At 42.4% G+C, this 19045-nt stretch overlaps 2 protein-coding genes across 5 annotated transcripts in view; both read left to right on the top strand.

Moving 5' to 3' along the window:
- RDH11 (retinol dehydrogenase 11) overlaps positions 1 to 14781 on the top strand; it is a 28327-nt gene extending 13546 nt beyond the window's left edge. For 2 of the 3 annotated variants that reach the window (XM_030319385.1, XM_030319384.2), the window contains exons 3-7: positions 190 to 345; positions 1679 to 1783; positions 2341 to 2550; positions 5829 to 6018; positions 13529 to 14781. In XM_030319385.1, the coding sequence (XP_030175245.1) occupies positions 190 to 345; positions 1679 to 1783; positions 2341 to 2550; positions 5829 to 6018; positions 13529 to 13631 (764 nt within the window). In that variant the 3' untranslated portion in view covers positions 13632 to 14781. The remainder of the gene's footprint in view (positions 1 to 189; positions 346 to 1678; positions 1784 to 2340; positions 2551 to 5828; positions 6019 to 13528) is intronic. The other variant, XM_030319386.2, reaches the window with a different exon arrangement.
- Positions 14782 to 17122: 2341 nt separating this feature from the next.
- The window catches only part of VTI1B (vesicle transport through interaction with t-SNAREs 1B), a 31696-nt gene continuing 29773 nt past the window's right edge, over positions 17123 to 19045 (top strand). The window contains exon 1 of one of the 2 annotated variants that reach the window (XM_030319387.2): positions 17123 to 17365. In XM_030319387.2, the coding sequence (XP_030175247.1) occupies positions 17251 to 17365 (115 nt within the window). In that variant the 5' untranslated portion in view covers positions 17123 to 17250. The remainder of the gene's footprint in view (positions 17366 to 19045) is intronic. The other variant, XM_030319388.2, reaches the window with a different exon arrangement.

Genomic DNA, 19045 nt, shown 5'->3' with positions numbered 1-19045 from the left:
GATACTTAATGAATATTATTTATTTTTCCTTTTTGATTTGCTCACCAGATACCTCTGTCGTGAAGTAGGGGTAAAATTCCGATTAAAAAAAAAAAAACAGTAGAAAATTACATTCATAAGTCTATAGGTCTGTAATGTCCACTCCAAAGCAGAGCTGACAGTTTGTCTCTTTTATATGTTGATTGACAGGAGCCCGCGTGTATTTAGCGTGCCGGGATATCCAAAAGGGGGAATTGGTGGCCAGAGAGATCCAGACCATGACAGGGAACCAACAGGTGTTGGTGCGGGAATTGGACTTGGCTGATATTAAATCTATTCGAGCCTTTGCTAAAGATTTCTTAGCAGGTAAGTGTTGAACCAGAGATTATGTTTTTGGTCTTGCAATCAACATAGCAGACTTAGCTAAAGGAAAAGGTCCTTCTCCCTCTTTAATACGTAGAAATACTAGATCGTTTATAATCACAAACTTTCATTCATAGCTGACTCCTTAGTAACAAAGGGGAATCCTCAAGAGGCAGAAATTTAAAAAAAATGAATTTAAAAAGTCATAGCATGCAAGGCACCTGGGTGGCTCAGTCAGTTAAGCGTCCGACTCTGGATTTCAGCTCTGGTCATGATCTTGTAGTTCATGGGATTGAGCCCCGCATTAGGTTCTGCACTGACAGCATGGAGCCTGCTTGGGATTCTCTGTCTCTGCTCCTTCCCATTCTCTCTTTGTCTCTCTCAAAATAAATAGGTAAACATTAAAAAAAAAAAAAAGTCCTAGTAATGCATAAGAACTAAAGCCAAAAATCTCATGGAAGTATCTGAACTCAATATGAGCTTTAGGGTCTGGAGTCTAAACACTCATACAGGGACAGAAGATAAGGCCTCAGGGCCTGAGAGCTGGGGAGCTGTATCTCAGGCTTCACATAAGGTTGGGACTCACAAAAAGCCATCTTGTCCATGATAAAGAGGCATAAAAAAAAACCTCGCCACCAGCTCTAAGGCATGACAAAAAACCTCATCTTCTCTTCAGGACATAGATGGTTAGAGAGTCATCTGTAAGATATTAGAACCTCAAGTTGGCATCATCTATGGGGGAGAATTTATTACATCACCAAATGATGTAAGAATCTTGAGCTAATCAAATCCAAGAGTAGTCTGTAGGCATATCCCCTCATAATACAGGGATCTTGGCCTCCCTAAGTAAACAGCTTCTGCTGATATGAGCTTATAGTTAGAAATTAAAAACCACGTGAGAAAATAAACCAGGAGAAAGAGTTGTCATATGTAACAAAGAGGTGAAACCAGTATTTCTTTTGGTGCCTTTTGGAGTTCTCCAGTATCAGGGGTACATACAGAACATCCTTTTTTCTCCTGCTTGGATTCTTCCCATTCAGCCCGGGAAGTCTTTCTATTAGGAGAGCTGGGCAGAACACTTTTTCAAAAGCAATGAGTAAGTAGCTCCTTAATTGGAAAGATCGTAAAGGCCACTTGGTTGTATAAGATGGAATTTTGCTCTGTGCTAAAAGTATGTAGGATTCAACTACAGTCTTAAATAATGAAAAACAATACAAAATACATCTGAAGGGGAAATGGAGGAAAGATTGAAGCCGTGGGTCCCCGTTTCTAAGGCAGACTTCTTAGGTGTCACCGCTGTGGCTGGCTGCTTCCACACTACATCTCTTCCCTGCAGAGGAAAAGCATCTTCACATTTTGATCAACAATGCAGGAGTGATGATGTGTCCCTACTCTAAGACAGCAGATGGCTTTGAGATGCACATGGGAGTCAACCACTTGGGTAAGAAATCTGGCCTCATCACAAAACTGGAGGAAACCTAAAGTTCTCCTTGGCAAACTTAGGGGTCAGATTGAGCTGTCCTTGTGATGCAATTGGACACTGGGCCCTAAAAGACCATAAGTGAATAGCGAATATTATGGTCCTGCCTGAAAGCCCAGGGATAAACTTGAGGCCCACTTGAGGCTACACCAACTTTTTAATCTGTGATTTGGATTCAATTTGCTTTGGGGCATTTTTAACAGCCTAATTGGACTGAGGACTGTGTTGCTTTCTTTGTAGTGATCCTCACGGCGAACATTAGGTAGAGGCTGCCTGCTCTTAAAGAGTGATATTAATCAAAGTTGGAAGAAGACAGGACTTCATATTCACATGTTCCAGATCCCCCTCATGGATGGATGGCTGTCCTATTTTCCTAAACCCTCACTGAGTTTGTTCTGTAGTTGATAATGAATTAATGAGGCAAAAAGCCTTATTCCTGAATTCTCTGCAGAGCTCGCCACAACTCCCTTAACCCTGACATTGGCCTTGAACTGTATTAATTCTAGTTTTTCTTGTAGGTCACTTCCTCCTGACCCATCTGTTGCTAGAGAAGCTGAAGGAATCCGCCCCATCAAGGGTAGTGAATGTGTCTTCCCTAGCGCATCACCTGGGGAGGATCCACTTCCATAACCTGCAGGGTGAGAAATTCTATAATGCAGGTCTGGCCTACTGTCACAGCAAGTTAGCCAACATTCTCTTCACCCAGGAACTGGCCCGGAGGCTCAAAGGTAGGCTTAGAAGAAATGAATATAGAGATATAAGTCAATGGGAAGTAGCAAAAAGCCACAGGAATACATTCTGTTTTCGGGAGCCTATCCCCTGGATAAAACCTGCTTTCATGACTATAACTGGGTATTATTTTAGTAAGTAGCCCAAAACTGAATATTGGAGGTGGCTGGCAGGAGATGGGGAAATTCTGACTTTGAGTCATAAGGCTTAGCTTTAGTACTTATCAGCCGTGTGACCTGTAGCAAGCTACTTAACTTTTCAGGACTTATTTCCTCATAAGTAAAATGGGATTATTTTATAGGTTATTGTCCTTATTAAGTCAGGTCTCATGAGCAAGCAAGGTTTTTTACTCATAATGAGACTAGATAGAAGGGAGGGACCTGAACTGGCACTAGATACAACCATTAGGATAAAACAGGTGCTAGGACAATGGGGGGGGGGGAATGTTGCCCCCTAACAGCAAAAGGTTAAGTAAGAGAAATGCATGCTTGAAGAGGGAATTCTCCAATCACAAATACACAGAGGTCCTTAGCACTGTCCACTCTGAATTTTCAAGAAAAAGAAAGGTAATCCAGGGTGGACAGCTGGAGTTACTTAGGAGTTGAGGCAGGCAGAATTCCGGCTCGAGAAGTCAGACATAGAAGCCCCATTGTTGGGACAGGATCATCAAATTATGTGGACAGCAATGTGGGGGAAGGAAGCTGTGGTCAGCTCACTTCATATGCCCAGTCTATGCCCAGGACGTGACATTGTTTATCAGCTCAGGATGGATCAGAGTAACTGGATGGTGAAAACTATCCAAAGGGTTAGTAGGGGAGCTAGGGTGCCCTTGAGGTGGAGAGATAGGCCCAGCCATGAGGATCCGATAAAAGCAGAGGATACACAAGTGAGGAAGCCTGAGAGATGTGAGGATTAGGTGGGAGACAGCTGTGGTGCAATGAAGGCAACCTGGGCATAACAGAGGAGTCATTCATTCATCCATTCAGCAGTCAAGTATTCAGTATCCATGCTCTTCTATGCACTGATTCAGAGCTTGGAGATGGAGTGGTGCCTGATACACGTACAGTCCCTTCTTTGATTTGGTTTAGATCCACTGGGGGAGGGAGATAATAAACAAGTATTTATACATTATCACATGTAAAATCAGTCTAGGAATACACGAATAATTCTCTTTGTAATAAGTTCCAATAATATAGAGCTAAAAGTGAAAAAAACCCTTTACTTAATCCCCACTTTCTCCCTTCTCCTTTCTCCCCTCAAGGAACCACTGTCAACAACTTGATGTGCACCTGTCAATCATTTTTTATACATTTATATATGTGTACATCATATATAAGGAACTGAAATTCCAACACAATATTTTGGAGATCTTTCCGTGTTGTACATACAGATTTACCCCATTCCTTTTGTGGGCTGCATTATATTTCACCGTATAGATGAGCCTCCGTTTATTTATTAATTTCCTTAACAACATCTGGAATGTTTCCTTTTTCTTGTTGTTTAATTATAATTGTAAATACTATGAAAGGGGAAGTATAAGGACCTATAATGGATTGGGGTGGGTGCTTATTCAGTCTAAGGGATCAGGGATTTCTCTAAAGAAATGAGTTGCAAGCTAAGCCTTTATATAAGATGATTAGAAATTAAATGGGTTACAGAGCAGGTGGAATGAGGCATCTGAGGAGGTTGAGGAACATTCCAGGCAGAAGAAAGAGAATGCACAAAAGTCTTGGCTCAGTTTGAGAAATTGAGAGGCTGCTGTGGTTAAAATGAAGAAAGCAAGAGGAAGAGAAATCTGACCTGAGACTGGTGAGGTCGACAGGGGCAGAATCCTTAGAGGCTATGGTAAAGATTTTGGTGTAAGAGCAGTGGAAACCCTTTAAAATGGGGGCAGTGCTGTGTACAGCAAGTGATTTCTATAGTCTAGGTGATTGATGACAGTAGCTTGGACTACAGTGGTAGAGATGGAGGGTAGTGGACACTCCTAAGAGATATCTAGGATGGGAAAACCCTAAAGCTTGTTGAACATGGTAACGTGGGGAATCATCAAGAACTGCTGCTCTGTGGGCCTGCCTGGTCGGGAGTTAGGAAACACTGCGAGATCCAGGTTTGGCCTTAAAAAGTATGAAGTTAATTGAGGACCTATGTGTCTGCATTACTATGGGTCATCTAGAGTAGATGTCAAGTTGGAAATAATATATATCCACAGTCCTTCGTCTGCAATTATGAAATCCACAAAGACATGAAAATTCCATTTTTTCAGAAGCTTGACACCAAAGCTCATTTGGCAACAAAATCTCACGTGTACCAGGGAGATTAGGTAATAAGCAGTATATGTATAGGTGTTCATATTATCTTTCTAAAATCAATAAAAATTTGGAAACCTCTTTGACATAGCCATACATAAGTGTCATTTAGCACTTACCATGCACCAGATACTGTTCTAGCCTCTTGTACATATGAACTCATTTAATCCTCAGAACAACCAACTGAGGGTTGATGGGGGGTGGGAGGGAGGAGAGGGTGGGTGATGGGTATTGAGGAAGGCACCTTTTGGGATGAGCACTGGGTGTTGTATGGAAACCAATTTGACAATAAATTTCATATATTAAAAAAAAAAATCCTCAGAACAACCTTGTGAGGTGCAGGTATTAGGATTATCCCCATTTTAAGAGGAAACTGAGTCACAACATCAGACGCTTGCTCAAGGTCACACAGCTAATGAGTGGTAAAGCTAGGATTTGAAACTGGGCGGTTTGCCCACAAAGTTCATGCCCTGAACCACTACATTACACTGCCTCTCGTAGTCAGTTAAGAGTTCAAAGGAGTATAATGTACCAAAAATGTGCATACCATAAAGTTATAGAGAGGGATTTTAGCAAGCCATGAGAACTCCAACATTTGAAGTTTGAGGAGAAGATGATGAACTGGCCCAGGAAACTAAGAGGAAGCAGCGAGAAAGGATAGGAAAATCAGGAGTGTGGGGTCATGGAAGCCAATAAAAAGGCAGCTTTGAGAAAGAAGTAGTCAGTAGTGTCAAGTGCTACTAATAGGTTGAGTCCTGGCTCTACTGTTTGCTAACAGTTAGTAACCTCTTTGAGCTTAAATCTTAACCTGTGAGATGGGGAGATATAAATTACTGTGAGGAATGCTTGTAATGCTGTTGGGGGAAGGGAGTCTTCATGAGGTCAAATGTTTATTCGTATCCTCCGCTCTCTTCGGCCATGTGGCAATGTCAAGTCCTGTCTTCCTCTCTCCAAACGGCACCCCCCATTAGGCTCTGGCGTTACGACGTATTCTGTACACCCTGGCACAGTCAACTCTGAATTGGTTCGGCACTCCCCTTTCATGAAGTGGATGTGGTGGCTTTTCTCCTTCTTCATCAAGACCCCTAAACAGGGAGCCCAGACCAGCCTGTACTGTGCCATAACGGAAGGTCTTGAGATTCTAAATGGGCATCATTTCAGGTATGAATATATCTGTTTTTGAAGACGGGGTTTCATTGCTCAAAGGAAATAATTTGGATTTGTACTCTTCTTATAAAGTACATTGTGCAACATAGCTTTTTTTGTTGTTTTTTAAACAACATCTTTTGCATTTTTTTTAAAGTTTATTTATTTATTTTTTTGAGAGAGCTAGAAAGAGAGATAGAGATCAAGTGGAGGAGAGGCAGGGGGGTGGGGAGGCAGAGAATCCCAAGCAGGCTCCATACTGTCAGCGCAGAGCCCAATGTGGGGCTCAAACTCACAAACCATGAGATCATGACCTGAGCTAAAACCAAGAGTCAGATGCTTAACCAACTGAGCCACCCAGGCACCCCTCTCTTCTTTTTTTTAATGTTTATTTTTGAGAGAGAGAAAGAGTACACAAGCAGGGGAGGTGCAGAGAGAGAGGGGGACAGAGGATCCAAAGTGGGCTCTGTGCTGATAACAAATAGCCTGATGCAGGGCTTGAACTCACGAACCATGAGATCATGACCTGAGCCAAAGTCGGACGCTTAACTAACTGAGCCACCCAGGTGCCCCAGCTCTTGTCTTTTGACTAGGGTTGTTACCTTTAAGAGGGGGACTGACTCATTCACATTTTTCGTGGTACTTGTAGGTTTGATTTTCTCCATGCCATCTTTTATTAATATGGTTGTTTCTTTTCTTCCTACTTTTTCTTATGTCCATCCAATTTTCTTTGTTCCTTTTTGGACTCCTTGTTTTGTTTTGTTTTGTTTTGTTTACATTAAAAAGAATTTGTATTTTTCTATTGTCTTCAGGACTAAAATAGTATCAATGGACTCTGTTCTTGAATAAGTGAAGACTTTTAAAACTTTTTATTGTAGAGGGTTTTGAACATACAGAGTTGTAGGTAAAATAGCATGTTGAATCCCACAGTACAGCCTCAACAACCATTAAGCCATAGCTAGTATTCTCCCATCCCATCCACCAGCCCTTCACATATTTTTTTCCTCTCATGTTATTATTATTATTTTAATGTTTATTTATTTTTGAGAGAGAGACAGAGCACAAGCAGGGGAGCGTCAGAGAGAGAGGGAGACACAGAATCTGAAGCAGGCTCCAGGCTCTGAGCTGTTGGCACAGAGCCTGGCACAGGGCTCAGACCCACAGACCGTGAGACCGTGACCTGACTTTAAGTCGGACACTTAACCGAATGAGCTACCCAGGCACCCCTCCTCTCACGTTATTTTGAAACTTGTCTCAGGCATCACATAAGATTGAAATTTTAGCATGTTTTTACCTCCTCTTCAAGATTATGTGGAAATAACTTGCACTTTTAGAGAAATGGCTGCAAATAAATTAAAATTGGAAAGAAAGGTAGATAGATCATGAAAGGCCCATAATGCCAGACCTGAAGAGGAGCCACAGAAGTTGTTTCAGTAGAAAGAGAAATAATCTGCTCTGTGCTTCAGAGAAACATCCCTGCTGACTTTGTTTAATGAATGGATAAATAATCCAAGTGAGAGATAATGAGTTCCTGATTTAGGGTAATGACAGTTGGAATGCAAAGAATGATTAAGAGAGAGAGGCCCTGAAGAGGCAGAATCTTTACCACTTGATGAATAATTGAATGAGAGGTCGGGGAGGAGTTGGTGACCTGGGGATCAAGCCTGACTTACTATGAGGTTGATGATGACATTAACTGAGACAGCAGAAATGGAAATATAATGTGTATAGCTTAGGGTTCTCTGATTGCAAAGCAGTGGAAACAGACTCAAGCTAACTTAAGCAAGAAGGGAATTTATTAGAATATGGGGGTTCTCCTAGGTCCAAAGAGCAGACTGAAGAGCCAGGCTTAGAACACACACAGTGGCCAGTCAACTGGCCAGGGCACTGTTGCTAGAACGAGTATATGCCAACTATCTTTAGTCTTTGTTTTGTTGCTCACCATCCGCTCTCTAGCAAGGAAGCACTAGGTCTTCCATCCTCACATCCTCACTCCCTTGGTTAGGAGAAGACCAGCACTTGATTAATGGGCTCTCCAAACTGTGGGAAAGAGGTAATTTTACAGAAAGGAATCAGATTGCTGTTGCCAAAAGAATGTGGAATGGATCAGTTGCCCTCTATAATACACCTGGCCTTATACATGTTGAGTGTATATCCATAAGTCATGGAGTAGAAATGTATAGCAGATAGTTGGAAATGTGGGTCTGAAAGTCAGGAAGATAAATTTATATGGTTTTATACACTAGAATGATTTTCCATGAATGACCGGATTCTTCCCTGGAAATTTTAAGGTTTTGACTGAGTAATCTAAAGAAAGCCGACCTCAAATTCATGACTTAGTAAATATTTAACTGGCTTTTGAAGAGCCTTTCCAGTGCCAAGGATTCTCAATTGTAAGCATTTTGAAGATCCAACAGCAGCTGTGTTGACCACTATCAAGAAATGAACTTAAGTCTGTCTTGACTGAAACATTAGAAACTTTGCACTAGTTTTTCTTCCTGACTGAAACCACAAACCTACTTTTGTCTCTATGGATTTGCCTGTACTGGATGTTTCATATAAATAGAATCATATAATATGTAGCCTTTTGTGACTGGCTTCTTTCTCACTTTGCCAAATGTGTTCAAGGTCATCCATGCCAAAGCATGTATCAGTACATCATTCCTATTTATTGCCAAATAATATTTCATTTTGTGGATGTTCCACATTTATTTATCCCTTCATTAGTTGGTGGGCATTTGGGTTGTCACTTTTTTTAATTGAATAATGATGCTATGAATATTCATGTCCAGATTTTTGTATGGACATTTTTCTTGGTTTATATACCTAGAAATGGAATCCCACTGGAATATGGGTCATGTTAACTCCATGTTTAACTGTTGAGGAATTGTCAGGGTGTTTTCCAAAGTGGCTGCAGCATTTCGTGTTGCCATCAGTAGTGTATGAGGGTTCCAGTTTCTCCCTCATACACTGCCCTTGCAGTGAGAGAGTGAGACAGAGTGTGAGTGGGGGAGGGCAGAGAGAGATGGAGACACAGAATCTGAAGAAGGCTCCAGGCTAACTGTCAGCACAAAGCCCAACGCAGGGCCCAAACTCATGAACCTTGAGATCATGACCCGAGCCAAAGTCAGACACTTAATTAACCAACTGAGCCACCCAAGCGCCCCTCTGTCCTTTGTTTTAGCCATTATAATAAATATGAAGTAATTTTTCTATTTATGTTCTTCTAGTTTTTCTCATTATGGTTTTCATTTGCATTTTCTTGCTAGTGATGTTAAGCATCTTTTCATGTGCTCATATTTGTTTATCTTTGTTGGAGAAATGTCTATTCATATCCTTTGCCCAATTTCAAAATGGATTATTGTCTTTTTATTGTTTAATTGTAATGATTCTTTATATAGTCTGGATGCAAGTCCCTTGTCAGATGTGTGATTTACCAATATTTTCTTCCACTCTTTGGTTTGTCTTTTTACTTTCTTTATGGTGTCTTTTGAAGCAGAGAAGTTTTTGAGGAAGTCTAATTTATTGACTTTTTTCTTTTGTCACTTGTGCTTTTGGTGTCCTAAGAAACCATTGCCTAATTGAGGGGCACAAAGAGTTATTACTATGTTTTCTTCTAACAGTTTTATAATTTGAGCATTACATTTCAGTCTATGATTCATTTAATTTTTATATATGGCATGGGGGTAGGGTCCTGTTTCATTTTGAATGTGGATATCCGGTTTTCCAAGAACTGTTTGTTGAAAAGATTATTCTTTTCCCATTGAATTTTCTTGGTAGCTATATTCAAATTCCTTGGGCTGCAATAGCAGAATACCAGAAATTTATTTTCTTACAGTTCTGGAGGAAAACAGTTTTCTTACAGTTCAAGATCAAGGTGCCAACAAGATTGATTTCTGGTTTCTTCCTGGCTTGCACTGGGCTGCCTTCTTGATGTGTCCTCAGATGGTTTTTACTCTGTGTGTGCACATTCCTGGTGTCTCCTCTTATAAGGACACTAGTCCTATTGAATTGGAGCCATACCTTTTTGACCCTATTTAACCTTAATTATCTCCTTAAAAGCCCTTCCTCCAAATATAGTCACCTTGGGGATTTAGGGATTCAACATGGATTTGGGGGGACATAATTCAGTCCGTAACAGATTTATCAAAAATCAGTTGACCATAAATGTAAGAGTACTTCTATGCTTTTTTATTTTTTCTATTCATTTCTTAAAAAATTTTTTAACGTTTATTCATTTTTTGAGAGACAGAGACAGCATGAGTGGGGGAGGAGCAGAGAGAGAGGGAGACACAGAATCTGAAGCAAGCTCCAGTCTCTGAACTGACAGCACAGAGCCCGATGCAGGGCCTGAACTCATAAATTGTGAGATCATGACCTGAGCCGAAGTAGGATGCTTAACCGACTGAGCCACCCACATGCCCCTTTTCTATTCATTTCTATGTCTGTCCTTATGCCAGTAGAATAGTCTTTGTATTAAGTTTTGATATAGGTCTTTTTACATATACTGGTTGATACTACCCAAAATCCTACTGGAAATATCAGCACCATGACCATGCTGATGCATAACCACACTTAAGTAGCTTTTTTTTTTTTTTAATTTTTTAAATGTTTATTCACCCTTGAGAGACAAAGAGAAAGAGTGTGAGCAGGGGAGAGGCAGAGAGAGAGAGAGAGGGGAAGACACAGAATCTAAAGCAGGCTCCAGGCTCTGCACTGGCAGGAAGAGCCCCACATGGGGCTTGAACCCACGAACCATAAGATCATGACCTGAGCTGAAGTCAGACGCTTAACGGACTAAGCCACCCAGGTGCCCCAACACTTAAGTAGCTTTTACTGTGGTATTTGAATACATTTTACAGCATGTCATAGCTTATGACACACAGCACTTTCCATTGTGTCCATTGCATGTGTCATTTGCTCTTCATTGTAACCTTGCAGAGAACATCAGGTATACATAGAGGCTACAGAGGCTTACAGAGGCCAACTGAGAGAGTCATACAAAGCCTTTTGGTTCTCGGTGATGGTCTTTTTACTCAGCAGTGACAGGTTGTACTGGTCATGCTGGTGAGTTCCCTTAAACAGAAGTACTAAGAAGCCTTGTTTTGTAAATTCGAAGATATCTTTAAGTGGTGTTTCTCAAAATTCTATGTGTTTTGGAGGAAGTGGCTGAAAACAGATAACTGGGCCTCAACCCTGTTCTGATTCAGCAGGTTTGGATGGGGCCGGACAATTGGCATTGCTCACAAGCTTCCAGATGATGGCTCCTGCTAGTCCATAACCCACTCTTTGATTAGCAGTGTCTTAATGGATGTAGTGTTAGGAGTTTGCTTCATGTACTTATTTCAGACTTGCCAAGTTTCCTTTTCATCTTCAGAATTTGCTTAGAATGTCCTGGAAGCAGTTTTCTTAAAATAGTATTTTAAAAATTGCTTCTTATGTACCTTAAAAGATTGCAGTTCATTTACTCAATCACTTTATTGAATGCCTGCTGTGTACTAGATGCAGCAAATATAAAAATAAGTAAAAGGGGGCACCTGGATAGCTCAGCTGGTTAAGCGTCCAACTTCACCGGAGGTCATGATGTCCTGGTGCGGGTCTGAGCCCTGCATTAGACTCTGTGCCGACAGCTCAGAGCCTGGAGCCTGCTTCAGATTCTGTGTCTCCCTCTCTCTCCGCCCCTCCCCCCACTTGTGCTCTGTCTCTGTCTCTCTCTCTCTCTCTCTCTCTCTCAAAAAATAAATAAACGTTAAAAAAAATTTTTTAAGGGGCACATGGGTGGCTCAGTTGGTTAAGCATCCGACTTCGGCTCAGGTCATGATCTCATGGCTCGTAGGTTCGAGCCCTGGGTCAGGCTCTGTGCTGACAGCTCGGAGCCTGGAGCCTGCTTCGAATTCTGTGTGTGTCTGTCTCCCCCTCCCCCACTCATGCTCTGCCTCTCTGTCAAAAAGAAATAAACATTAACAAATTAAAAAAAATTTTTTTAAATGAGTAAAAGTCTTTGAGAAAATTTCTGATAAGTGCAGAGTTTGAATACCCCTCCTGCATTTGTTTTTTTAGATGTTTATTTATTTTGAGAGAGAGTGCGAGTGGGCGAGAGGGGCAGAGAGAGGGAGAGAGAATCTTAAGCAGGTTCCATGCTGAGTGTGGAGCCCAATGTGGGGCTCAATCCCACAACTGTGAGATCATGACCTGAGCCAATATCGAGAGTCAGATGCTTAACCCACTGAGCCACCCAGGCACCCTGTCTCTCTCCTGTATTTAATGGGGACTTAAAATAATTGGGATTACAGCAATGAAGAGAAGGTATATGAAACACTTACTACCTTATTGTTACATTTCTTTTATGCTATCATCTTCTGTCTTCATTGTTTATGAAGCCAGCTTGACTTGTTATTTAAAAACTGTTGGGGCGCCTGGGTGGCGCAGTCGGTTAAGCGTCCGACTTCAGCTCAGGTCACGATCTCGCGGTCCGTGAGTTCGAGCCCCGCGTCAGGCTCTGGGCTGATGGCTCAGAGCCTGGAGCCTGTTTCCGATTCTGTGTCTCCCTCTCTCTCTGCGCCTCCCCCGCTCATGCTCTGTCTCTGTCTCAAAAATAAATAAACGTTAGGGCGCCTGGGTGGCGCAGTCGGTTAAGCGTCCGACTTCAGCCAGGTCACGATCTCGCGGTCCGTGAGTTCGAGCCCCGCGTCAGGCTCTGGGCTGATGGCTCAGAGCCTGGAGCCTGTTTCCGATTCTGTGTCTCCTTCTCTCTCTGCCCCTCCCCCATTCATGCTCTGTCTCTCTCTGTCCCAAAAATAAATAAACGTTGAAAAAAAAAAATTTAAAAAAAAAAATAAATAAATAAACGTTAAAAAAAATTTTTTTTTAAATAAAAAAATAAATAAAAACTGTTATAATTGCTGGTAGACTAGAAATCATAAGTTTTGGGGGTGTTTTTTTCCCCCACTCCAAGCATCTGTATGTAACCAATGTAATCTCAGCAACATGACACTATACAAGGTCCTGTGTGAACAAGCTAGACATACACAGGTATCAGGCAGACACAGATATTATAGTTAAATATATACATATAGGGGCACCTGGGTGGTTCAGTTGGTTGAACATCTGGCTCTTGATTTCAGCTCAGGTCATGATCTCATAGTTCATGGGTTCAAGTCCTGCATTGGGCTCTGTGCTGGTGATGTGGAGTCTGATTGGGATTCTCTCTCTCTCAAAATAAATAAACATTTACACACACACACACACACACACACACAGCAGAATATAAAGACTTACTGCTATGCATTACATATCAAACAGAGCATTCTCATCAGAGGTAGTCTAGTGAGGAGATCTAAATGGTAATTACATTTTTCCTGGGGTAAGAATTGGAGAATGAAGAGGTAAGACAAAGACTGGCCCTATGAAGTGTATAGAGGGCATGTCATCCCTGGGTTGTTTTTCTGTCACATTCCTTGTTCCAGGCAGAGAACAGATTCCATTCTTAAACTCTGTGTTTTAAGCCTCTCTCTTTCATTTCCAGTGACTGCAGTGTGGCATGGGTCTCTGCCCAGGCTCGGAATGAGACAATAGCAAGACGGCTATGGGATGTCAGTTGTGACCTGCTGGGCATCCCCATGGACTGACAGGTGGTAGCAGTTGGACTCAAGAGAAACCTATAGCAGACTACTCAGTACTCCCTGTCAAAATGATTCTCCTTCATGGTGACCAAAATCGTCAGTACAAAGAAAACAAGTCTTCCAGCCTTTCCTGCTTGATGTCTGACAAAAGCACAGTGTACATTGCCAGATTCATCAAAACACTTTGCATTTACTCCAGATTTAGTTTGCCCTTATTACTGTCAGTTGCAAGAGATATCAGACGATAAGATCCTCAGATGACCTGCGAGCTGATATCTGCATCTGAAACCTACTACCTAGGAGAATCTTAGCTATGGCAAGGTCAATTTATGGTAGTTTGGATTAGTTTCTACCCTCTTTGTTCACAATATAGTTCCTCCCAACCACCATCCAACCTTCATTTCAAGAGGGCCACACTGCAGCCTCAGCCGAACTCTGAGTCACAGTGGCTAGACTCAAGAGCAGGACTCATCCCTCAACTGTTAAGAAAACCATCATATGCTAACATCTGAATTATTTCCGGAAACTCTTAACTGAATCTGGATTATGGCATGGCTTTATCTCTTGACAACCTAAAGCCACTGCTATTAAAACACTTTCCAACATCTAGACCACAGAGAAGAGCTTCCTTTTCTAAGAAGTTTGTGGGGTTTGGAGGATGGCAGAAATAAAAATCAAGCTTAAACTATCATTTTCTTACTGTTTCTCAGACCAGCAAGTGGGTAAAGAAAGGGGCAGTATGGGAAGATAGACCATCTACCTGACTTTAGTTAGTGACCCCAGACCGATGGAGGCCTTTTTATGTCTTAGTTTCTCTTAGAAAACCAGAAGAAGGAAAAGGCTATTTGGTGATTGTCACTGAGTTTATCTTTGTGTTCTTCTGTAGTCACACAGTGGGGCTTATTTTCACAGAATTCAAAATAACTACAAAGGAAGAGTATTAAACTGGACCCTGGTGGAGGCAAATGTTCAAAGATGGAGCAAACAGTGTCATCCAGTCTTTGATACAAATGAGTAGACCAGCAAAGGGAAGTCAACTCTGTATATATGGTTAACTACTTACCCAGAAGCACATGGGTAGCAGGGAAGAAGTCTAAAACAGAAAAATCCTGGAAGATAATGCATGCAGTAAAGGGACTAGTTAAGGACTTAAAAACAAAAACAAAAACAAAAAAAAACTAAACTAAAGATGGTAATATGTAACTGGAAGAATTGAGGGCGAGCACCTGAGTGAGCAAGACTGACACTGTACTGTCTTCATAAGCACCAATCAACCAATGTGGCAGAAAAAGTCCCAAAATAACGCCCCCCCAATTCTTTATTCAGCAAAATTATCTTAAGGATGGATATTGGTAATTTACAGTCACTATAGTAATCTTTCAGGGCATTTCCTTACATTATCTTAACATGATTAAAATGTCTATTTGCTAAAAATCGACATTTAATTTGGAGAGCTTTTATCAAAAGTAATGCTGCCAAAGGAAATTGGAGGAATAATAATGTTCTTATCACTTGTTTAGAATATGTTATTCTAATAGACTTTGATTTTCTTGGACTGACAATTACATATTCACTTTGGTGGGGTAAAGAGTTATGGGACCACAGTCTTCTCATATTTGTAAATGGATATTCTTTTGTTGAACGTGTTTTGACCATCAAGCTATATATTTAAAAATGGTCATTTTATGGAAAAATTGGAAATTTTTAATAGTTAAGTAGCATAACTAATATTTTACTTAATTTATGTTGAACTATCAATGACAAATAAAAAATTTTTATTATTTGTAATGTTTTTACTTACCTAAATAAAAGCTGTAAGAATTAGAGTCAATGAAAGAAAACAATTAAATGAAAGTTTAGCTATAAGAAGAAAATGCTTTTCATTATTATGGTTATACAGTCATTTCTCATTTTTAAGGATAATTTGTCTCAGAGTCTAACCACAGTATAGTCTCCATTGAAATGCCATTAACTTTGGTTGTGTGATAATTTGATTATTCATTCACCCATTTTCTGCTTTTGTGATGCTTTTCAAACATTTTTTTCCATCTCAGGCTATTATGTCCCCCTTTTGCACCTGTCCTTTCTAGAACAGAGTTGTGGGACTTAATCACATTACACTTCCACTAACAACCTCAGATTTTGCTATCTCTATATTCAATGAACATTAAGAGCTCAATGCATTTGTTGAATCAGTGGTCATTAATCAGTCTGATAAAAATAAAGTTCCAGGAGATATATGAATCATCAAATCACTTCCCCCTGAACAGTCATACATCGTTTAATATGTTTGGGAAGTTTTATATATTGGGCTGCCAAGCAAACATTTCAGAAAGGGCTTTGATAGGAAAATCATGAAATAAGTTGAAAACAGAAATTCCCTGCCATGGAACCATGAAAACCCACGTTGCAGAATAGGACTTTGTCACTGTTAACACATTACACGTAGTGGGAAAGAGACCTGATGAAGTAGAGGCCGCCTTGCTCACCACGTTATGAAATAACCAAGCACAGAGAGTGAATTTTTTATTCACCAACATATGCCCAGATACGGCATAATGACATGCTGAACATTAACAAATACCTGCTGAGGGGCACTTGGGTGGCTCAGTCAGTTAAGCCTCTGACTTTTACTCAGGTCGTGATCTCCTCGTCCGTGAGTTCCAGCCCCGCATTGGGCTCTGTGCTCACAGCTCGGAGCCTGGAGTCTGCTTGGGTTTCTGCGTCTCTCTCTGGCCCTCCGCCACTCACGCTCTGTGTCTCTAAAAATAAACATTAAAAAATACCTGCTGAGTGAATGAATGCACCAGGCGAGCACAGAGACTAGAGGCTGCGAGCGTATTTGGGAGTCACTGCCTAGGAACTATTTCTGAAAGCATATGGCTCTGCGCGTTTGACCTCTCCAATAAAAGGTTTTTTGTTTTGTTTTGTTTTTTACCGCTGCAGGGCAAGCAAGGAACCTGCCCCAGCTCTCTCTCAAGGGCTGAAAGCTAATGTTTAGTCAGGACGCGAACTGAGGAAATGAGAGCCGCCAGACGGGGCGATGATAGCGAAGATGATTTCCAAACGCTTACGTATACCAAAACGACTGCTTGTCAGCACCACGCACTGGGCCTGTAGCGTTGACAGAACCACCGCCCCCGCCAGCGCGTGACTTCGGAGTCCGAGTGGCTTCCATGCCGAACTACAGCCCCCGGCATGCACTGCAGCGACCGCCCCTCACCGGAAGGCGGGGCCCTGGAGACAGGCGGTCGCGCTGCCCGTCCCGCGGGTCCCCCACAGTCCCTTCCGTTGTGGCGCTCTCCCCAACCCTGAACTGGGTATTTCCGGGGCTTCAGGACTCCGCTCGCTACGATGCACCACCACCCTCCCGGGAATCGCCCAGGCGGGCAGCCCACCAGACTTCCCGTCAGGCTTTCGCGCCCGCCGCTCCCTCAGTGACGGTATGAAGGGGGTGGGCGTTCCGGCTCGGGAGGACCCCGCCGCGGCCCCGGAAGCGCCTCGTCCCCGGCGGTGGTGGCGGCGGTCGCCGTGATGCCTGCGGGACTGGGTGGCTGACCGCCGGGATAGGAGCGGGGCCAGTGCCCAAAATCTCGGTGGCCGCTGCTCGAGCGCGGCCTGCGCCATGGCCACCTCCGCTGCCTCTTCGGAGCATTTCGAGAAACTTCACGAGATCTTCCGCGGCCTCCATGAAGACCTGCGAGGGGTGCCGGAGCGGCTCCTGGGGACAGCGGGGACAGGTGAGGCGAGGGTGGGACGCGCCGTGGGGAACTCGGCCCCTTGCGCGCTCTGGGAATACGAGCTCCCTACCCCCTTCTCAGATCGGGTCCCTCTTCCCTCCGCTGCGCATCCTCAGACACGCCCCCTAGGGTTGGCTGGGTCTCGGCGCCCACCATTTCCCTGCTGCTCCTTGAGGGTGCTCAGGGTTGGACCTCGGAGTGTCGTCTCTTTGGGATTCTCTTACTACTGTAGCCGTCAAAATTTTCTTGTGTCATTTTCACCGTGGAAGAAGATCATAGGAGACCTTAAGTCTGTGTCCATGTATTTCAGTAAAATTGGTTTCTTTTGTAGCTGTCTATTTTGCTTTATGAATTTTAGAGCATTATTCTCAAGAGAAATCCATAGTTTTCACCAGACTGACAAAGGATCCGTAGCACCAAAAGGGCCAAGAAGCCAAAGGAAACATAATTTTGGAGTTGGTAAATGATCAGATTTTGTGGGGGAAGTGGTCTTTAAAAATCAGGATTGTGGGTTTAGGTGTGGTCCCCTTCCGAACTTTCTGTCATTTGACTTCAAAATTCAGGTTGCTGCAAGCTTTGTTTGGAGGAGTTAGTTTTCCAGTAAAATCTCTAGGAAGACCTGTCACAGCTCTTTGCCACTCAGAACAAATACGTCTTGATGGCAAGACTTGATAAGACTTTATTTTGTAGTTTTTACTAAGGGTCAGAGCTTGAGTGTTTGCTCTGTGAGTTTCCTGAGGTCATATGAATTGAATAACTCTGGTCAGAATGCCAGAGAATGTTAAACATATTTATTGGGAGAGGCTGCTGTGTGCCAGGCACTCCCCTAAATGCTGGTAGAATTGCAGATTATTGCAGTGAGGAGACTTAAAATCTTTGTTCTAGTGGGTCCCTGGTAATATATGAATATTAAGAGAAGAGTTATGCAGGGCAAAGGAATGGAGAACTCTAATAGTAAACAGGGTGGCTGTGAAAGGCTTCTTTGAGAAGGTGCCATTTGAGCAGAGACTTGAATGAAGGGAGTCCAGCATGTGAAAATTTGGGAGAAGTGAGTGTGAGGAGAAAAGAATAGTATTCCAAAGTTTCCTTAAGCACAATGAGCTTGGTAAGCGTTGCAAAGGTTCTTAAACAGAAATGAGCTCTTCTAGGAAGAGCAAGAAGGCCAGCGTTTGCCAGTGAAATGAGCAAAGGAGACAGTGGTAGCAGATGAGGGTAAAAAGAGTTAGGCAGGGCCAGGTCACGTGTGACCTTGTAGAGCACAGTGAAAGATTTGCACCTTTTTCTAAATCTGATGGGATGCACTTACAGAGTATTGAGCAAAAGAGTGATGGGATCTGATTTACATGGTTGAAAAATAGACCATTTTTTGCAGCCCAGTGCTGAATTAAATTTTGCAGTGGTGGTTTCTGGAAGGGTAATTGAGTTCTATTTTCCTTTATCATCTACCTAACTTTCTCATTGCTGCAAAGAAGATAATCAAAAAGGTGTGAATACCTAACCAAGCACAAAATACTCTTTTTTTTTTAATATTTATTTATTTTTGAGAGACAGAGACAGAGAGCACGAGTGGGGGTGGGGCAGAGAGAGAGGGAGACACAGAATCCTAAGCAGGCTCCAGGCTCTGAAGCAGGCTCCAGAGAATCTGAAGCAGGCTCCAGGCCATCAGCACAGAGCCCGATG

The sequence above is a fragment of the Lynx canadensis genome, chromosome B3 (genome assembly GCF_007474595.2).
Source record: "Lynx canadensis isolate LIC74 chromosome B3, mLynCan4.pri.v2, whole genome shotgun sequence".
Taxonomy (NCBI): domain Eukaryota; kingdom Metazoa; phylum Chordata; class Mammalia; order Carnivora; family Felidae; genus Lynx; species Lynx canadensis.
The sequence above is the reverse complement of the archived record's forward strand: the minus strand, read 5'-3'. Positions and strand labels throughout refer to the sequence as shown.